Source organism: Saimiri boliviensis, chromosome 3, assembly GCF_048565385.1.
Source record: "Saimiri boliviensis isolate mSaiBol1 chromosome 3, mSaiBol1.pri, whole genome shotgun sequence".
Classification (NCBI taxonomy): Eukaryota; Metazoa; Chordata; class Mammalia; order Primates; family Cebidae; genus Saimiri; species Saimiri boliviensis.
Genome location: NC_133451.1, coordinates 114,748,927 through 114,767,350, shown reverse-complemented (window position 1 = coordinate 114,767,350; position 18,424 = coordinate 114,748,927). Strand labels below are relative to the sequence as shown.

Here is an 18,424-nt window from a genome sequence, read left to right as displayed (position 1 = left end):
TTTCTCCCATACACCAGCACTTTTTGTTTGTTTGTGTTTGAAACACGGTCTCACTCTGTCATCCAGGCTGGAGTGCAGTGGTGTGATCATAGCGTACTGCAGCCTTGAACTCCCGGGCTTCAGAGATCTACCCACCTCAGCCTCCCAAGTAGGTGGACTGCAGGTACAAACTACCTCCCGAGTAGGTGGAACTACAGGTGCAAACTGCAAAACATGTTCAAAGAATTATTCCCAAAACTGAACACATCCTTTTATATGAAGTTCTAGAACAGACAAAACTAAGCTATGGTTATAAAAATCAGAACAATGTCTGAGTAGAAAGGGGCAGGATAGAACTTACTAGGGTGACAGAAGAAGTTTGTACCTTGATGCAGGGGCAAGTTACAAAAGATTATACATATGTCAAAGTCCACCCAAAATAAATGCTTAAAATCTGTGCATTTTTGTGTATGTATATGAAACTTCAATTACTAAAAGAAAGAAAAAAAACTGTGGTACAACTCTGACTCTACCAAAAAGTGATTTACTTCTGGTTGTATTAATAACATCAAAACCTTATAAATCATACCTCCTTATTACCTTCTAGTTAGTTACAAACATCCTTCATTGATATCTATATCCCCATTCCACACATACCCACTGAAAGGTAAAAATGACCATAAAACACTTATGGCCCAAAATAACTTTTACTGTCAAGGTCAAATCTTTTACTTCTAAATACTTAATAGTGTTTCTTAGAAATAGTGTTAAACAGCTAAACATTTCCTTTTCTTTTTTTTTTGACGGAGTTTCGCTCTTGTTACCCAGGCTGGAGTGCAATGGCGCGATCTCGGCTCACCGCAACCTCCGCCTCCTGGGTTCAGGCAATTCTCCTGCCTCAGCCTCCTGAGTAGCTGGGATTACAGGCACGCGCCACCATGCCCAGCTAATTTTTTGTATTTTTAGTAGAGAAGGGGTTTCACCATGTTGACCAGGATGTTCTCGATCTCTTGACCTCATGATCCACCTGCCTCAGCTTTCCAAAGTGCTGGGATTACAGGCTTGAGCCACCGCACCCGGCCTAATTTTTTGTATTTTTAGTAGAGACAGGGTTTCACCATGTTGACCAGGATGGTCTTGATCTCTTGACCTCGTGATCCACCCGCCTCGGCCTCCCAAAGTGTTGGGATTACAGGCGTGAGCCACCGCGCCCGGCCTTAGCTAAACATTTCTTATTTCGTCTTTTATTTAAATAATGAGAAAACGATGCTAAAACTATACAATGTCAAAACACAACATATGTGTGGAACAGCTGTTTGAGAAGATAATGCCATTTGTTTCCTAAACTACCTCACAAGAATGTCTTGAAGATTAATGAGACAACGGACCAGATTATTTTCAGTAGGTGAACTACCAATTACTGCTGGTAATTTGGGTACATCAGACCACTAGAATACCATTACCATTAAAGAAAAATCGTAGACTTAAAATTTCATATTCTAATAGTGAAGTTTAAAATATTCAAAATGGTGCTTTCTGAAGTATAGTTTATACTTGAAGTGTATTTTAATTCCTTTAAATAAGAACAGAAGGGGGAGAGATCCAAGATGGCTGATCACTAGCAGCTCAGGATTGTAGCTCCCAGTGAAAGCGCAAAGAACGAGAGGACTCCACACCTTCACATGAATTCTTGTTGCTCACGCACCAGGAGATTCTCAGCGGAGGAGCCCCACAGGTCACCAGCGCGACTCTTGTGACCGGCGAGGCAGTTTTGCCGGCGCCTCGGAGTGTCAGTTCTTGGTGCAGAGTCAGAAAAGCACCATCAATCTTAATGCCGCTGATTTAGTCGGTGCAGTGGGTTGCTCAGATTTCAGCACTGAGAATCAATAAGTTGGACGTCCACTCAGAAACCCAATTATAAAGACGGTAAATACAAAGACCACAGATGGATAAATTTATAACGAAGGGAAGAAAACAGCCAAAAAAGGCTGAGAATACCCAACATCAGAACGCCTCTTCCTCAGCAGGGGATCGCAGTTCCTCATCAGCAACGGAACAAGGCTTGATGGAGAATGAGTGTGTTCCAATTACAGAAGCAGGCTTCAAAATGTGGATAATGAGAAACTTCTGTGAAATTAAAAGAACTTGTTCTAACTCAATCTAAAGAAACAAAGAACTTTAAAAAAAGGTTTGACGAAATGTTAACAAGAATACACAATTTAGAGAGGAATATAAGTGAATTGATGGAGCTGAAAAACACAATACGAGAATTACGTGAAGTATGCACAAGTTTTAACAGCCGAATTGATCAAGCAGAAGAAAGGATATCAGAGGTTGAAGACCAACTCAATGAAATAAAACAAGAAGACAAGATTAGAGAAAAAAGGATAAAAACGAATGAGCAAAGTCTCCAAGAATTATGGGACTATGTGAAAAGACCTAATCTACGCTTGATAGGTGTACCTGAATGTGACGAAGAGAATGAATCCAAGCTGGAAAATATGCTTCAGGATATTATTCAGGAAAATTTTCCCAACCTAGTAAGGCAGGATAATATTCAATTCCAGGTAATACAGAGAACACCACAAAGATATTCCTCAAGAAGAGCAACTCCAAGGCACATAATCGTCAGATTGACCAGGGTTGAAATGAAGGAGAAAATACTAAGGGCAGCCAGAGAGAAAGGTCGGGTTACCCACAAAGGGAAGCCTACCAGACTTACAGTAGATCTCTCAGCAGAAACCCTACAAGCCAGAAGAGAGTGGGGACCAATATTCAACATCCTTAAAGAAAAGAACTTTCAACCAAGAATTTCACATCCAGCCAAACTAAGATTCATAAGTGAAGGAAAAATAAAGTTTTTTCTGAATAAACAAGCACTCAGAGATTTCATCACCACCAGACCTGCTTTACAAGAGCTTGTGAAAGAACCACTACACATAGAAAGGAACAAACAGTATCAGCCTTTCTAAAAAATACTAAAAAGAGCATCAATAAAATGAAGAATTTACACCAACTAATGGGCAAAATACCCAGCTAGTATTAAACTCACATATGTCATTATTAATTCTAAATTTAAATCGACTAAATGCCCCAATCCAAAGACAGACAGCCAATTTGAATAAAAAATTAAAAAGCAGAGGCTGGGCGCGGTGGCTTCCACCTGTAATCCTAGCACTGTGGGAGGCCGAGGTGGGTGGATCACCTGAGGTCAGGAGTTCAAGATCAGCCTGACCATCATGGAGAAACCTCATCTTTAAAAAAAAAAACAAACAAACAAAAAACAAAAAACTAAAACCCATCACTATGCTGCATCCAGACCCATCTCACATTTAAGGATACACAAAGACTCGAAACAAGGGATGGAGAAAGATTTACCAACCAAACAGAGAGCTAAAATAAATAAATAAAAAGCAGAAGTTACAATTTTTGCCTCTGATAAAATAGTCGTTAAAGCAACAAAGATCAAAAGAAGCAAAGAAGGACATTATATAATGATAAAAGGATCACTGCAACAACAAGAAGAGCTAAAGATCCTAAATATATACACACCCAATACAGGAATACCCAGACATACAAGACTAATAAAGAGACTTAGACTCCCACACAATAATAGTGGGAGACTTCAACATTAATATTAGACAGATCAATGAGACAGAAAATTAACAACAATATCCAGGACTTGAACAAGTAAATGTAATTAACATTTATAGAACTCTCCACTTTAAATACACAAAATATATACTCTTATCAGTACCACATCATATCAACTTAGAAGTTTAAACGAAATGTTGGTTGGCTCCTTGTTCGTTATTCTCTTCCCTCATTTTCTTTTATGTCTCCATTATAGGACAATTATAGGCACACCCATATTTAGATTGCATTCTAGCCTGGGCAATAAAGCAATACCCCCATCCTCTCTTTAAAAAAAAAAAAAAAGAACAGAAAGCTTTTGATTGCTGAGTTAAGCAATAAAGCTCTTCTTTTTATCATTTTAAGAGTTTATCATTATACTAGTCACCCAGCGATGAAAACGTAAAAGATGTAGTCAGTGCCCTCAAGATGCTCAAAATTTAGTGAGGAAAACATACCAAAAATAATATGAATGCAATATGACAATGCTTTTAAAAAAATCTCTATGTACCTGGTCCTCCAGAAATATCTGGAAGGGGCACTCAACCAGAATGTGATGGGACCTGTGAAGTGGAGGGGAGGGTATCAGAGAAGGCCTATAAGCAGCAGTGGCACCTGAGCAGACCACCCCTAGAATGATGTGGCCTTCAATGAAGAAGATCTGGGACCTGTGCAGAGAGTGTTCAGGCTAGACTCCATGGATGCAAAGAAAGGCAGCCAGCCAAGGAGGCACAGGGTACTCCTAGAGATCTCCAGTGCCAAGCAGGGCAGGAGATGAAAAAGGAGAGGCCAGTGCAAGCAGACTGGGAAGAGCCTTCTAGCAAGGAATACAACATATGCATCTGGACTCTGAGAAAGACTTAGATGTGGCAGCCAGCAGCCTGAAGGAAGTAACTAGTTATTGCCCAAGGAGATCTGCAGCAAGCAAACAACAGAAGACTATTACAGAAATCCTGGCAGCGGGTCCAGGTGAAAAAGAAACAGGTAAAAGAAAGGTGGGCAGGTGCAGTCAGGTATGTGAACAGTATGTCACAAAATCCAATGAATAAAGAGCAGGAGGGAATAACCCACAGTGACAAGTCACAGAGACAAGCCTACAGTGTTGTTTGGATTTGATAATGTGTGGGTTGTATTAGACCCTTACTGCCTTGCTATACAGGAATACCTGAGACTGAGTAATTTATTTTTTTTAAGAAAAAGAGGTTTAATTGACTCACGTTTCTGCAGGATGTACAAGCTCGGCCCTGGCATCTGCTGGGCTCCTAGGGAGGCCTCAGGGAGCTTTTATTCATGGCAGAAGGCAAAGTTGGAGCAGGTACATTATGTGGAGAGAGAGGAAGCAAGACAGCAAGGAGATGATGCCTCACACCTTTAAACAGCCAGATCATGTGAGAACTCAGCACAGTGAAGACAGGACCAAGGGGATGGCGTTAAACCATGAGAAATCCACCCCCACGATCCAATCACCTCCCATCAGGCCCTACCTCCAACACGGGAGATTACATTTCGACATGAGATTTAGATGGGACAAATATCCAGACTACATCGTGGGGTCTCAGGTGCCCTCAGCAAGAACAGTTTCTATGAGATGATGGAGAATAATGGAGGAAGTAGAGTTCCTGCAGACTACAGCTTTTAGCAAGTCTGGCTGTGAAGGGAAGAAGTGACAACCAAAGCTGGTGAGGGATTTTGGCTGAAGGATGGTTTTGAGAGGGTGAAGAAAAGGAGTTTAATGCCATCTGTTTGTATTTCTTTTGTGGTTTTGGTTTCGTTTTGAGAGTTTCCAGTGTTTATATATTAAGACAAAATAATCTATTACTAGAAATGGTGGAAGAACATTTTAAAATCAGGAAATAACTAGTAAAGATACCAAACAGGAAAGAAGGATGAAATAGAAAAGTTATTAAGCGGTATCTATAGGGGTGGTGGTATCCAGAGGAATAACTATTTCACTGAGAAAGAGGAAAAAGCGGTGACGGTGGGTTGAGGTACCAAAAAGTTTGTAGGTGTTGAGAGAGAAGCTGATGTTGGTACAAAGAGAGCTTATTTCTGTTGACCTAGGATGGCACGGTTGGTTTCTGGTTTCCCAAATACTACTTTAAGGAAAGAAAGCTACATAATTATTCATCTAAAGCAAATAAAGAAGTGAGAGTTAAATAGTTAATACATTTCAGATATTTCACTGAGTTGTTTATTTGCAATGACATAAGGGTGAGACAGTGCTTGAAATAAACTTAATTTTACCAAAATTAGTTCATTTCATCACCATTACAGATGACATTTGCTTGTCAGTTACTGATATACAACAAAACCTGGTATGTACAGTATATCAATATACATTTATTAGAAAACACAAAATTAAAAGCTAATTTTAAAACATAATCATTAATTCTTGATAAAACTTTTAGAAACTTTCAAGGACAGAGAAATAATATCTCTACAAAAAAAGTCACATTTCTTCTGGTCATATAAAAGAGGCTAAGGCAACATATTGTAGAAACTATTATTTGTATTTGTGATGAACTAACAATGTACAGTACACATAAAAGTTGGTTCCCAAACTGTGTATGACAGGTGTTCTATTAAAACAGATCAATGACCGTATGTGCTCACTGGACTTTAGAGTGCTTACGCTCCTTTCTGCCCCTCCATCTCACTCACCGGGAAGATGGTGCCTCACAGCCAATAATACAGTCTGTTTTGACCTCTTGACACATTATCTAGCTACACAAGGGCAGCTGCAAGCCATCACCAACGAGTGAGCATCAAATGAAACCCTTTGCTACAGTGATACTGTTCCTAAACATATTACAGAGTACTGCATATAAAAATTTTAAATATAAGAATAGATCTATAAGAAATAAGATAATAAGGAATAAATTCATTATGTATTCCCCAAAATTTATAAAAATAATTATTTTTAAGTGAATAAGCAAAATAAATAAGTATTGTATGCTATCATCTGAAAAAATTTTAAGGCAGAGAGATAGATATTCATATAAACATACACAAACACACACACAGATATAAAAAATACTTCAAAGTATCTGTTTTTGAAAGTCATTCACAGCCACAGTAATCCTCTGCCCTAGACTTACCATGTCAGAGATGTGAAAGATTTAAATGCTGTTAAAACAGGAAATCAGGAAACAGAAAGAAGGAAGGGGTTTAGGACTTTTCCCAGCTATGCTGTCTTCCATAGCCACTGATGAGAGCCAACCCCTCTCCAATCCCAGCCCAGAAACCAGACTGTGTCAATGCCCAGGTCTTTCTGTGCCAAAAATAAGGAAAGGAGGAGCCTAGTCAGAAGATGCAGTGGCCATGGAAAGAGAAGCCCAACAGCTCTGATCCCCACAAGCTTCGAGACCTGTGCTAAAGGACAATCTTCATTCCTCAGCAGGCGGGCACACAGGCACACGGGTCAGACACCCCTTCTCCCTCTCCATCCACATAAGGACAACCCTATGTACATGTTCCAAATACTAAGACAGTCATTTCAGTTAAATATGGGTCACTAAGAAAATGGGGTTTAAAATAAGGAAATTCACTTTGTAAAATGTTTATCCTTTTGTGTGACTAGGTTTTTGGGGACTGCTTTTCTGGTATGTTTGCTTTTACCAAAAAGGAAAACTTACTGTTGATGTGATCGATGTAGTAGACACCAATCTGAGGGTCAAACCCTGCTTCCCATCCCCACGGCAGCTCATCCCCAACACAATCAGCAAATGACAAGGGCTTCGTTAACCTACAACAAACCAGAATAGACACACCAGTGATTCTTTCCGTCAAACTGCATATATCAAAATTCAGCACCCTAACCACAAGTTAAGGGTCTAGGTTGCATTTAAAATCTTAAAGAAAAAAGAAAAAACAAGGATAAAATACAGAGGTATATATCCAAAAAAGTAGGATAAGTCATAATACACTTTTGAAAGTTCAGTCCCTAATACTTGGAGATAAATCTATACAATAAATAAATAAAGACATCCTAAATCAGAGAAAACGCCAAGCTGAGAGTCAGGAAGCCTGGAATCTAGCTCTAACTCTGCAGTGAAACAGATACCCCATTAAAAAGAAAAATGGGTCCCAGGGTTCAAATACTGATATCATGAAAATCCTATCAGTAGCTTTGAGACAAGATCCGTATCAGGTTACACCAGTTTCAGACTGAATGCTCCTATATAAATTAACTAAAACACTCAACTGTGAAGTCCGCTGTAAGTTCTCTTTGAGAGGAAAGACAATTTTTTTTGAGACAGAGTTTCGCTCTTGTTACCCAGGCTGGAGTGCAATGGCGCCATCTCGGCTCACCGCAACCTCCGCCTCCTGGGCTCAGGCAATTCTCCTGCCTCAGCCTCCTGAGTAGCTGGGATTACAGGCACGCACCACCATGCCCAGCTAATTTTTTGTATTTTTAGTAGAGACGGGGTTTCACCATGTTGACTAGGATGGTCTCGATCTCTTGACCTCATGATCCACCTGCCTCGGCCTCCCAAAGTTCTGGGATTACAGGCGTGAGCCACCACGCCCAGCCCAAATTTTTTTTATAAGTATCTTGTACATAACAGTCACCCAACAAAATGTTTAACTGAACCAAATACATAAAGTATTCATTCACACATTAATGTGATCTCATCTTTTTAAATTGCTTTATACCCTCTCTTAAGACCATTTTTTCTTTAAGACGCTTTCTCTGTAGGACTTTTCTCTTTAAAACTAACAAAGAAACTACATAGTTTCCTAAGCAGAGCACAGGTTTCAGATTTAATTACAATAGATTTTTTTTTCTTCTCACATCCTTGCATTTTGTTTTTGAGATTCTCCTTGGCTACTGGAGCAGCAATCAGCAGGTTAACACCACAGATGCCTTGCTGGAGTACGGCCACCATCAGTCAACACGTTTTCTAATTTAATGCACTGGCACCACTAGCATGGTTCTAACATAGGAAATCTCCTGGAATCTCTTTTAACCATGCTAATGACTATCAAATATCTCATAGTTCAATTGAAATATAGGTCATTTTCAGAATCACATCATTCATTGGAATAACAAAGTACATCACCCACCCTTCAGAATGCTGAAGAATGATATAAAAAGGAGGAAAATTCTTTTTTTCCAGGCCTACTCTGCAATAGTCCTCCAAGGACACAAAACACCAATAGATGAAAGGAAGGGTCTACTTTTCTCTCAACCTTCTCATAGCATGAAATCTCTCTTTCTGGGGATGGCTCCAAAGAAGACACTGGCCTTCCAAACTAGATGAGCCGACAGAAGCAATAATGAGGGTAACCCGCTCTACCACTGACTCACTGTGAGACCACCTACTGGGCACCTCTTTCTACCTCAGTTTCCTTCTCTTTTGAATAGTGATTATACCTTTATATACTCTCCCTACAATTTAACTAGCTCCTAAAATTCAACTCAGGATAAGAAAAATTTAACTTGGAAGAGCATCCAAGACATTATAAGTAGTCAATAAATGTCAGTGATTATTAACACAAGCATATGTGAATTCTTTCATTTATCCCTCAGAGCAATCAAATCAGGTAGCACAGTACAGAACTGTGGTTCTCAGAACATAGTTTCCAGAACCAGAGCATCAACATCTAGACCTGATTATAAATACAAATTCTGGTTGGGCACAGTGGCTCATGCTGTAATTACAGCACTTTGGAAGGCTGAGGCAGAACGATGGGTTAAGACCAGGAGTTCAAGACTAGCCTGGGCGACATAGTGAGACCTTCTCTCTACAAAAAATAAAAAATTAGCCAGGCACGGCGGCTCATGCCTGTAATCTCAGCACTCTGGGAAGCCAAGGTGGGAGCATCACATGAGTCCAGGAGTTCAACACTGCAGTGAACCATGATTGTACCACTGCATTCCAGCCTGGGCAACAGAGTGAGACCCTGTCTCTAGAAAACCTAAAATGATTTAAAAAAAAAAAAAAAAGAAAGAAAGAAATACAAATTCTTGAGCCCTACCGTGGAATGAGAAACTCTAGGTCCCAGCAATGTATGCTTTCCAGGTAACTCTGCTGCACACTAAAGTGTGGGAACGATGGGCTTAGTAGTTAAGAGCTTGAAATCTGGCATCATAGAGAACTGGGCTAAAATATTTATTCTTCCACTTACTCACTATACAACATAGAGCAAGTTCTTAGCCTTAAAAGCCCCAGTTTTCTATTTTTTTAAGGTGGTAAGAGGACGATTAAGTTTAGATGAAAACTAAACAGTATAATGCCCAAGAAATGGTAAGCTTCAATATATGACAGATGAGTAAAATGAATCTCAAACATGTTAAGCAATGTGCCCAAATATGTCAACTTGCCATGTTTTCTTTGTAAACATGGAGTTTATTTGAACTCAATCTGAGTTCAAATGCAAAAATTTTTATTCTTAGAATTGTGCTCAAATTCTGTATTATATCTAAATCTGCCCAGGAAAATTGATTTTTCTTTTGACAAAGAATGAGATAGCATATCAAAAATCCCTATACCCTAGGACACCTCTTTGTCTACATACATGGTCTCTTTGACTACCTCAATAAAGCAACTAGATTAGGATTAAGTATCTCTGTTTGGTGATTCTCTTTCACTAACTCCTTTATCAATGCAGTCTAAAAGGCACATGCATCCTAAAGAAATGAAGAAGGAGGAAACATGAGAATGTTAAGTTTAAGTGACAAAAGAGTAATATTAGACTACAAATTACCTGGGCACCAATTCAATCTGCTTAAGCGTGAGTATGACAGGAATATATTTATTGCTTTTAGAATAAGAACTTCTAAAAGCTTCAGAGCTTGTGCTATGATTACAAGTTAATAGTAACTTGATTACATTTGGAAATAATCCAGTTTGTTCCGCTGATTAGCAGATAAGCATTTATCTGTCACTATTTTAAGACTAGAATTACATCTATAGGTATACATGTAATTGTGAACTCTGAAAAATTCAGAAAATTCCACTCCTAAAATGTTTAATATAAAAATTTCTTTGCAGTATTACTTCAAATATCAATTTAATATTTTATTTTCTATATATGGATAAATATGTATCTTTTCTCTGCACTCTATCAATAAGTAAAAGCATTACATACATATTTGTAAATATTAAAATTTTAGAATTGAATTTTTTTTTTTTTTTTTTTTTTTTGAGATGGAGTTTCACTCATGTTACCCAGGCTGGAGTGCAATGGCGCGATCTCGACTCACCACAACCTCCACCTCCTGGGTTCAGGCAATTCTCCTGCCTCAGCCTCCTGAGTAGCTGGGATTACAGGCATGCACCACCATGCCCAGCTAATGTTTTGTATTTTTAGTAGAGACGGAGTTTCACCATGTTGACCAGGATGGTCTCAATCTCTTGACCTCGTGATTCACCAGCCTCGGCCTCCCAAAGTGCTGGGATTACAGGCTTGAGCCACTGTGCCCAGCCTTAGAATTGAATTTTTATGCAAATTATAAAATATAAATATAATAACATTCTCAGATTCCAAACAAATTAAGCACTTAATTATGGTACTATCCTGATAAAAAGAAAATATTACTATGATGTATTAAAAAATAACATAAAGCAAAAAGAACAGATGTATTCCAAAATTACAAACAACATACATTAAAACGAATACAGTGAACTGATGTTAATTAACTTTTAAATTTCTTCCTCTTGTTGTTACAAGGAATCTCTTATACATTCAAGCTTTCTTTGATGTTAAGTAACAAATTGTCTTTTGTTGGTTCCCTGCAAAGAAGCAACAACTTGCAACTACAACAACAACAACAACAACAACAACAACAACAAAAACAACAAATCCTGAAATTAACTAGAGTCTTTATGCTGAATTCCAGAGATTTCTCTTTACTTAAAAAGTCTTCCTTTGCACCATGCCTAATATGAAGAAAATGGTAATTTACTGCAGCACTTTGCCAACGTTTATATACAAAATTTAACTCTGCACCGTATTTCCTCTCCTTGTTGTCATTGTATCATTCTTTTACAGTCATTTAATATTTATCGTCAGGCTGGGTGCGGTGGCTCAAGCCTGTAATCCCAGCACTTTGGGAGGCCGAGGCAGTTGGATCACGAGGTCAAGAGATCGAGACCATCCTGGTCAACATGGTGAAACCCCGTCTCTACTAAAAATACAAAAAATCAGCTGGGCATGGCGGCGCATGCCTGTAATCCCAGCTACTCAGGAGGCTGAGGCAGGAGAATTGCCTGAACCCAGGAGGCGGAGGTTGTGGTAAGCCGAGATGGCGCCATTGCACTCCAGCCTGGGTAACAAGAGCGAAACTCCGTCTAAAACTATATATATATAGTTTATTGTCAACGCACAGATACCTGTCCTATGGCATTAGACGACACACAGTGACATATTTGTTCACTTCATAATTACATATGGTGAATACTGTGTACACGTGTACAAGCACAACTCCAGAAAATCTGACTTTGTGCTAACTGCACTAAATGAATAAGCACTTGAAAAAAACATTTCAGATTACTAAAACTCTTGCCACAATTCAGAAGCTCCCAAATATATAGTTTAACACAAACATTAAAAGTCTTAACAGTTATTTTTACTTTGTAGCATCTGTCGTTCTCATTGTTTAGCTAACATAAAGCAGTGCTCATATTGTCAACTGCCTATGATTACTATAGAATCTGCTCACAGAAACATTACTGAATTGCTCTAAGACAACAGGGAGGAAGTAAAGATGTGTTTCACAATTTGAATTTTAAAGCAAAGATAAAGTATAGAAATCTTTCTATAGTCCTAAAAGAATCTTCATTTATAATGATGTCAATTAGTTTCCTTAAAACATTTTTTTTTTTTTGAGACAAGAGTCTCACTCTGTCGAACAAGCTGGAGTACAGTGGCGCGATCTCAGCTCACTACAACCTCCACCTCCCTAGTTCAGGCAAGTGACCCTGAGATCACTTTTAGATTACAGGCGCACGCTACCACACCCAGCTAATTTTTTTGTGTTTTTAGTAGAGACTGGATTTCACCATGTTGGGCAAACTGGTCTCGAACTCCTGACCTCAGGCAATCTGCCTGCCTTGGCCTCCCAAAGTGCTGGCCTGAGCTGCCATGCCAGGCCAACAACTTCTATCTATTACTAGATAGGGAAACTACCAATACAAAGAAACAAAGGAGAATAATAGAAAAGGGTGGATAGAAGCAACTAGAAAAAAGTGGCTTTAAGAAAAATTATACAAACTGCTTCAGAAAATAGTAATGAGATTAGTTCCATGTCTGTGAGGAAATTAGCTTAAATTATTAGAGAAGTCATATTAGACAGAATTTCCAGAAAATAAAGATTAGATATTAGAAGAGGTCACAATGGGCCAGGCGCGGTGGCTAACACCTGTAATCCCAGCAATCTGAGAGGCCGAGACAGGCAGATCACTTGAGGTCATGAGTTCGAGACCAGCCTGCCAACATGGCAAAACCCCATCTCCACTAAAATTTTAAAAACTAGCCAGGCGTGGTGGTAGGCACCTGTAATCCCAGCTACTCAGGAGGCTGAGGCAGAAGAATTGCTTGAACCTGGGAGGCAGAGGTTGCGTGACCCAAGATCGTGCCGTGGCACTTCAGCCTGCGTAACAGAGTGAGACTCTGTCTCAAAAACAAAACAAAACAAAACAAAACAAAACAAAACAAAACAAAATGCATAAGTCACAATGGGGAGAATCATCTCTTCCTGAAATCACTTTTACCTAAAGACAAAAAAAAGAGACTGGGCAACATCTGGTAGCTCCAGTCTAGCCTCACTCCCATATTCTTCCTGCCTTGAGCCCTTTTAGGTGTCTGGAAACATATTATTGTTTAATAAAACAGTTACTCAATATCTTGATTATCATTTTATGACATACTGATATTTTCAGAAAGGAAATAAACTAATTTTATTAGTTGTCTATTATGTTCCAAGAATTATGCAAGGTTGTTTCATATGTTATCTCATTTAACCCTAAAAACAATCCTTCAAAATGGGTTTTGCTATTCCCATTTTTTACAGATTTAATTCTGTATATGACACATCCAGAATTCTGTGTTTTATGGGAAACCTAAAACACATGTCACAGAGTCCTGTGTTTCAGATCCTGTGTGCATAGGGGAATATAACAAGTATTTGGTCCTTGACCTAGAGAACCAAGGTGAGGACAGCCAGGTAGATAACTAACTTGTCACACTAGGACCTGGCCAGGAAGGCCCCTTAGCCTGGTGCAATGGGTTAGGAAGGAGACTGCTGCTCCAGCATTTAAATGATCCACCCAGTGCTACAGAGCTGGCAAGAAATATAACTAGGTAGTCTAGCCAGGATCATTTCTTCAGATTAGTTCATGTCATCTTTGTACCTGCTTGGGTCCTCAGCCAATTCTCCCCTATATTGGACCTAGGTCTGGTCCTCTGACAGCTGGCACGAGTTTTGTCACCTGGTACCAAAGAGAACTAGTTTGCTGCCTCCTCCACATCATGGACTTTCAAATATTTGAACACAACTGTCTTGTCTCCCAGGGCTGCTCCCCCAGACCCACACATCCCACTACTCTCTGCACATCTCATATCCCTCCTTCACTCCAGCCTGCCAGTCTCCTGCCGTTACCCTAGCTGCTCCTCTCTACTCTGCAGTCTCATTCCATCTATCATCTGATACTTATCTCTTCTCATATGGTTAATTTTTTCTCCTTCAGTCTATAAATATATTCAATCCCCCCTCCCCTAAAAAAGCCTTTCCTCGGCCAGGCACAGTGGCTCACGCCTGTAATCCCAGCACTTTTGTAGGCCGAGGCGGGTGGATCACAAGGTCAGGAGTTCAAGATCAGACTGGCCAACATGGTGAAACCCCTTATCTATTAAAAAATACAAAAATTAGCTGGGCATTGGTGGCTCGTGCCTGTAATCCCAGCTACTCGGGAGGCTGAGGTAGGAGAATTGCTTGAACCAGGACCCAGGAGGCGGAGGTTGCAGTGAGCCGAGATCATGCCACTGCACTCCAGCCTGGGCTACAGAGCGAGAGAGACTCCATCTCAAACAAAACAAAACAAAACAAAAAAGCCTTTCTTCAAACCCTTGACTCTTCTTTTGCCGTTCACTTACTAACCATTCCTAACCATTCCCTCATCCTAACCTAGAAGCTTTAAACAGGAGGACTTCAGGAGGCCCTTTCATAGAATTTCCCCTCTGCCACCTAACACTTAATTCTATAGTTACTTCACGAATACACTCTTGAAAGACAGTATCTGTGGGTGATTTGCCTTTGAAAGGGCACATGGTTCATGCTGTTGGGTTGTGAGATCCAGACATATTATTTGCAAAAGCTTCAATGCTTACCATATTCTATGTTAAAGAAAAAGTCAAATTTTACATACAGCAATTGTACTAATAATATAAAAGTTACTGAATGCTTATCATGTACCACACATGTTCTAATATACATAAATGTGTGAGTTAAATCCTCATAAAACTCTGCAAAGTAGATATACTTTTTCCATTTGAATAGCCTGCGCAGGAAAAAAAACTCCTCTTCAAACAAGCCCGTGTTTGGGTCACGCACACTTCTCTCTCCAGTCAACATCTCTGCCGCATTGGCCTTCACAATAAAAACCTTCATAATGTTGGCTCTGAAGCAGTAAAAAATAAAGTCTAGTCACAAATAAAAGGAAACATAGCTCATGAAAAGCAAGGCCAAAAAAATTGAAAAAGTACAAATAAAAGGAAAAATATACATCATGGGTATGTGCCTCTTAAATTACTTCAGTATTTGGCCAAAGATCAACAGCAGCTTTTGAAAAATACTTTCCTCTTTTTTACATGACTTTTAAACTGAATAGCGGTTTCTAGGTAAAACTATATGATTTATGCTTTCCAAATAGGAGGTTATAACATGATTTCAACTTAATTGTTCATATTGTATGACTACTTAAGCTAAAAAAATTTGGTGCTAATGAGACCAACATTGTGGATTACAACTCCCACAAGGGCTGTTTATCATAGAATCAACCCGAGAATCTTGGTTTACAAGTAGCGGTTCTGACACCTATACATTCCTCCAATCTGACTCAACTGAAAGGCTTGTAAAAACACAGACTGTTGGGGTCACCCTCGAAGATTCTGACTCAGTAGATACGGGAAGGAACTGAGGATTTACATCTCTAAGTTCTTTTTTTTTTTTTTTTTTTTTGAGACGGAGTTTCGCTCTTGTTACCCAGGCTGGAGTGCAATGGCACGATCTCAGCTCACCGCAACCTCCGCCTCCTGGGTTCAGGCAATTCTCCTGCCTCAGCCTCCTGAGTAGCTGGGATTATAGGCACACGCCACCATGCCCAGCTGATTTTTTGTATTTTTAGTAGAGACGGGGTTTCACCATGTTGACCAGGTTGGTCTCGATCTCTCGACCTCGTGATCCACCCGCCTCGGCCTCCCAAAGTGCTGGGATTACAGGCTTGAGCCACCGCGCCCGGCCTACATCTCTAAGTTCTAAGGCAATACTGATCAGTAAACTTCAGGGACCAGAAGTTCACTTTGAGTGCTGTTGTTTAAAAGGCATAAATTACGTTGAATCCCTAATCCAACCAGATGATGGAAAAATGGAAAACAAGCTAAAAACAAACCTGGAGGCAAAAGACTGTATTTTAGAAGTACTTCTGTTACGAAAACGATAAAATATTTAAACAGAATTAATAGCTTAACAGTCCTCAAATTTGGAATAGGACACTTCATTTAATTTTATGTAAACATTTCCTTTCTTCAAAGGATACTTAACTAATTTGAAAATAACTTCAAGAGTACAGCTTTCTTTTTCCTTCATTTTCTCACCTACAAATATTAACAGTACTCATCATCATTAGTTATTATGGAAATGCAAATCAAACCACAGTCAAGTACCAGTTCACACCTACTGTAATGGCTAGTATTAAAAAAACATACATAAGACACGAGTGTTGACAAGGATACGGAGAAATGGGAACTCTGTACATTGTGGGTGGGAACGTAAAATGGTGCAGCCTCTGTAGAAAATATTTTTGCAATTCCTCAAAAAGTTAAAATGGAATTACCGCATGATCCCACAATACCACTCCTAGGTCTACTTCTAAAGGAAGTTAAAACAGGTCCTTGAAAAAGTACATGTGTGTGCATGATCACAGCTGCGTTATTCATAACAGCCAAAAGGTGGAAACAGCCCAAATTCCCATCAACAGGTGAATGGATAAAAAATTGTGGTATATACATGAAATGGAATATTAGCCATAAAAAGCAATGAAGTACTTATACATGCTATAATATGGATGAACCTCCAAAACATTACGCTAAGTCAAAGAAGCCAGGCACAAAAGGTCACATGTTGTATGATTCCACTATATGAAACATCTAGTTCATGAATCCATAAAAACAGAAAATAGATTAATGGTTGCCTGGTGACAAGGAGAGGGACAAATAGAAACTGCTTACTGGGTACCTTGCAGGAGTGGTGAAAATGTTCTGAAACTAAATATAGGGGTTGGTTCCACAACACTGTGAATGTACTTAATGAATTGATCATTTTTAAACAGTTAATTTACATTAGGTAAATTTCACTTCAATAAGTTGTTTTAAAAAGGAGTAACATGTATATAGTCATGCCAAGAATCTAAGTGAATAAAGTATTTTCACAAAGGATAATAAAATCATGGAAAAATGTTAAACATCACTAATAATAAAAAGAAATGCCAAATACAATAAAATAATGAGGCTAAAATTTAAGCCTATTAAAGTATCAGGTTTTGTTTGTTTTTATAGACAGGGTCTTACTGTGCCGCCCAGGCTGGAGTGCAGTGTGACAATTACAGCTTAGCTCACTGCACCCTCAATCTCCAGGGCTGAAGCCATCCTCCCACCTCAGCCACCCAGGGGGCTGGAACTACAGGTGCACACCAACACTCTTGGCTAAATGTCTTAGTTTTTCCTTTGTAGGAAAAAAGGGAGGTCTGATGCTAAGGGTGATCTCAAACTCCTGAGCTCAAGTGATCGGACCTCCTTGGCCTCCCAAAGTGCTGAGATTACAGGTGTAAGCCACTGCTTCCCTCTGTGTTGCTTTGTCTTCGTGATGAAACTCACTCTGGTGAGGATGTGGGGCATCAGCTACTTTCATTTATTGCTGGTGACTTTGTAACTCGATACAGTCCTTTTAAGAAACAATTTGGCAGTGTTAAAAATCCATTAAAATGTTGATTCCGGGTAGGGGAAGGGAGACCTTTAGGGGAAACAGCGAATGCATGCTGTGCTTGATACCTAGGTGATGGGTTGAAAGGTGCAGCAAGCCACCATGGCACACATTTACCTATGTAACAAACCTGCACATTACTGCTCACATACCCCAGAACTTCAAATAAAAATAAATATTTACATTTTTAAAAATGTTGATTCCATTTAACCTAGAAATGCTATCCTCAATTGTGCTGCATGAACCTTAACCCGCCTCCACAGGGATCAGCTGCCACCTAAGGCATGTTACTACACTCGACTCAGCCTCTAGCCCAAACTATGAGCTTCTCAAAGGCAGGGACCCTGCCTTCTTCTCACTCTCCAGCACAATGCCTAATTCCTACTTCATATATAGTCAACATATTATAAATATTTGAATGGAAGAAGAGTGTAAAGAAAGGTAGAAAGAAAACATCAACTATATCATGAAAAGGTTGTAATTTATTCTTTCAAAAATTTTCTATTTATACAGAAGTAATAGTATATACAATTATTCAAATAACAACATGAAGCTGGTATTAAGGTGTTAGTTGATACCTCCGTTTCCTGACAATGGATCAAGATACAA

At 39.2% G+C, this 18,424-nt stretch overlaps 1 protein-coding gene across 2 annotated transcripts in view; it reads right to left on the bottom strand.

Moving 5' to 3' along the window:
* WWC2 (WW and C2 domain containing 2) overlaps window positions 1-18,424 on the bottom strand; it is a 218,696-nt gene that overhangs the window by 116,852 nt on the left and 83,420 nt on the right. Inside the window, exon 2 of one of the 2 annotated variants that reach the window (XM_039468352.2) lies at window positions 7,248-7,357. The exons of the other annotated variant lie outside the window; for it this stretch is intronic. Coding sequence (XP_039324286.1) covers window positions 7,248-7,357 — 110 coding nt within the window. The remainder of the gene's footprint in view (window positions 1-7,247; window positions 7,358-18,424) is intronic. 2 annotated transcript variants of the gene reach the window in all.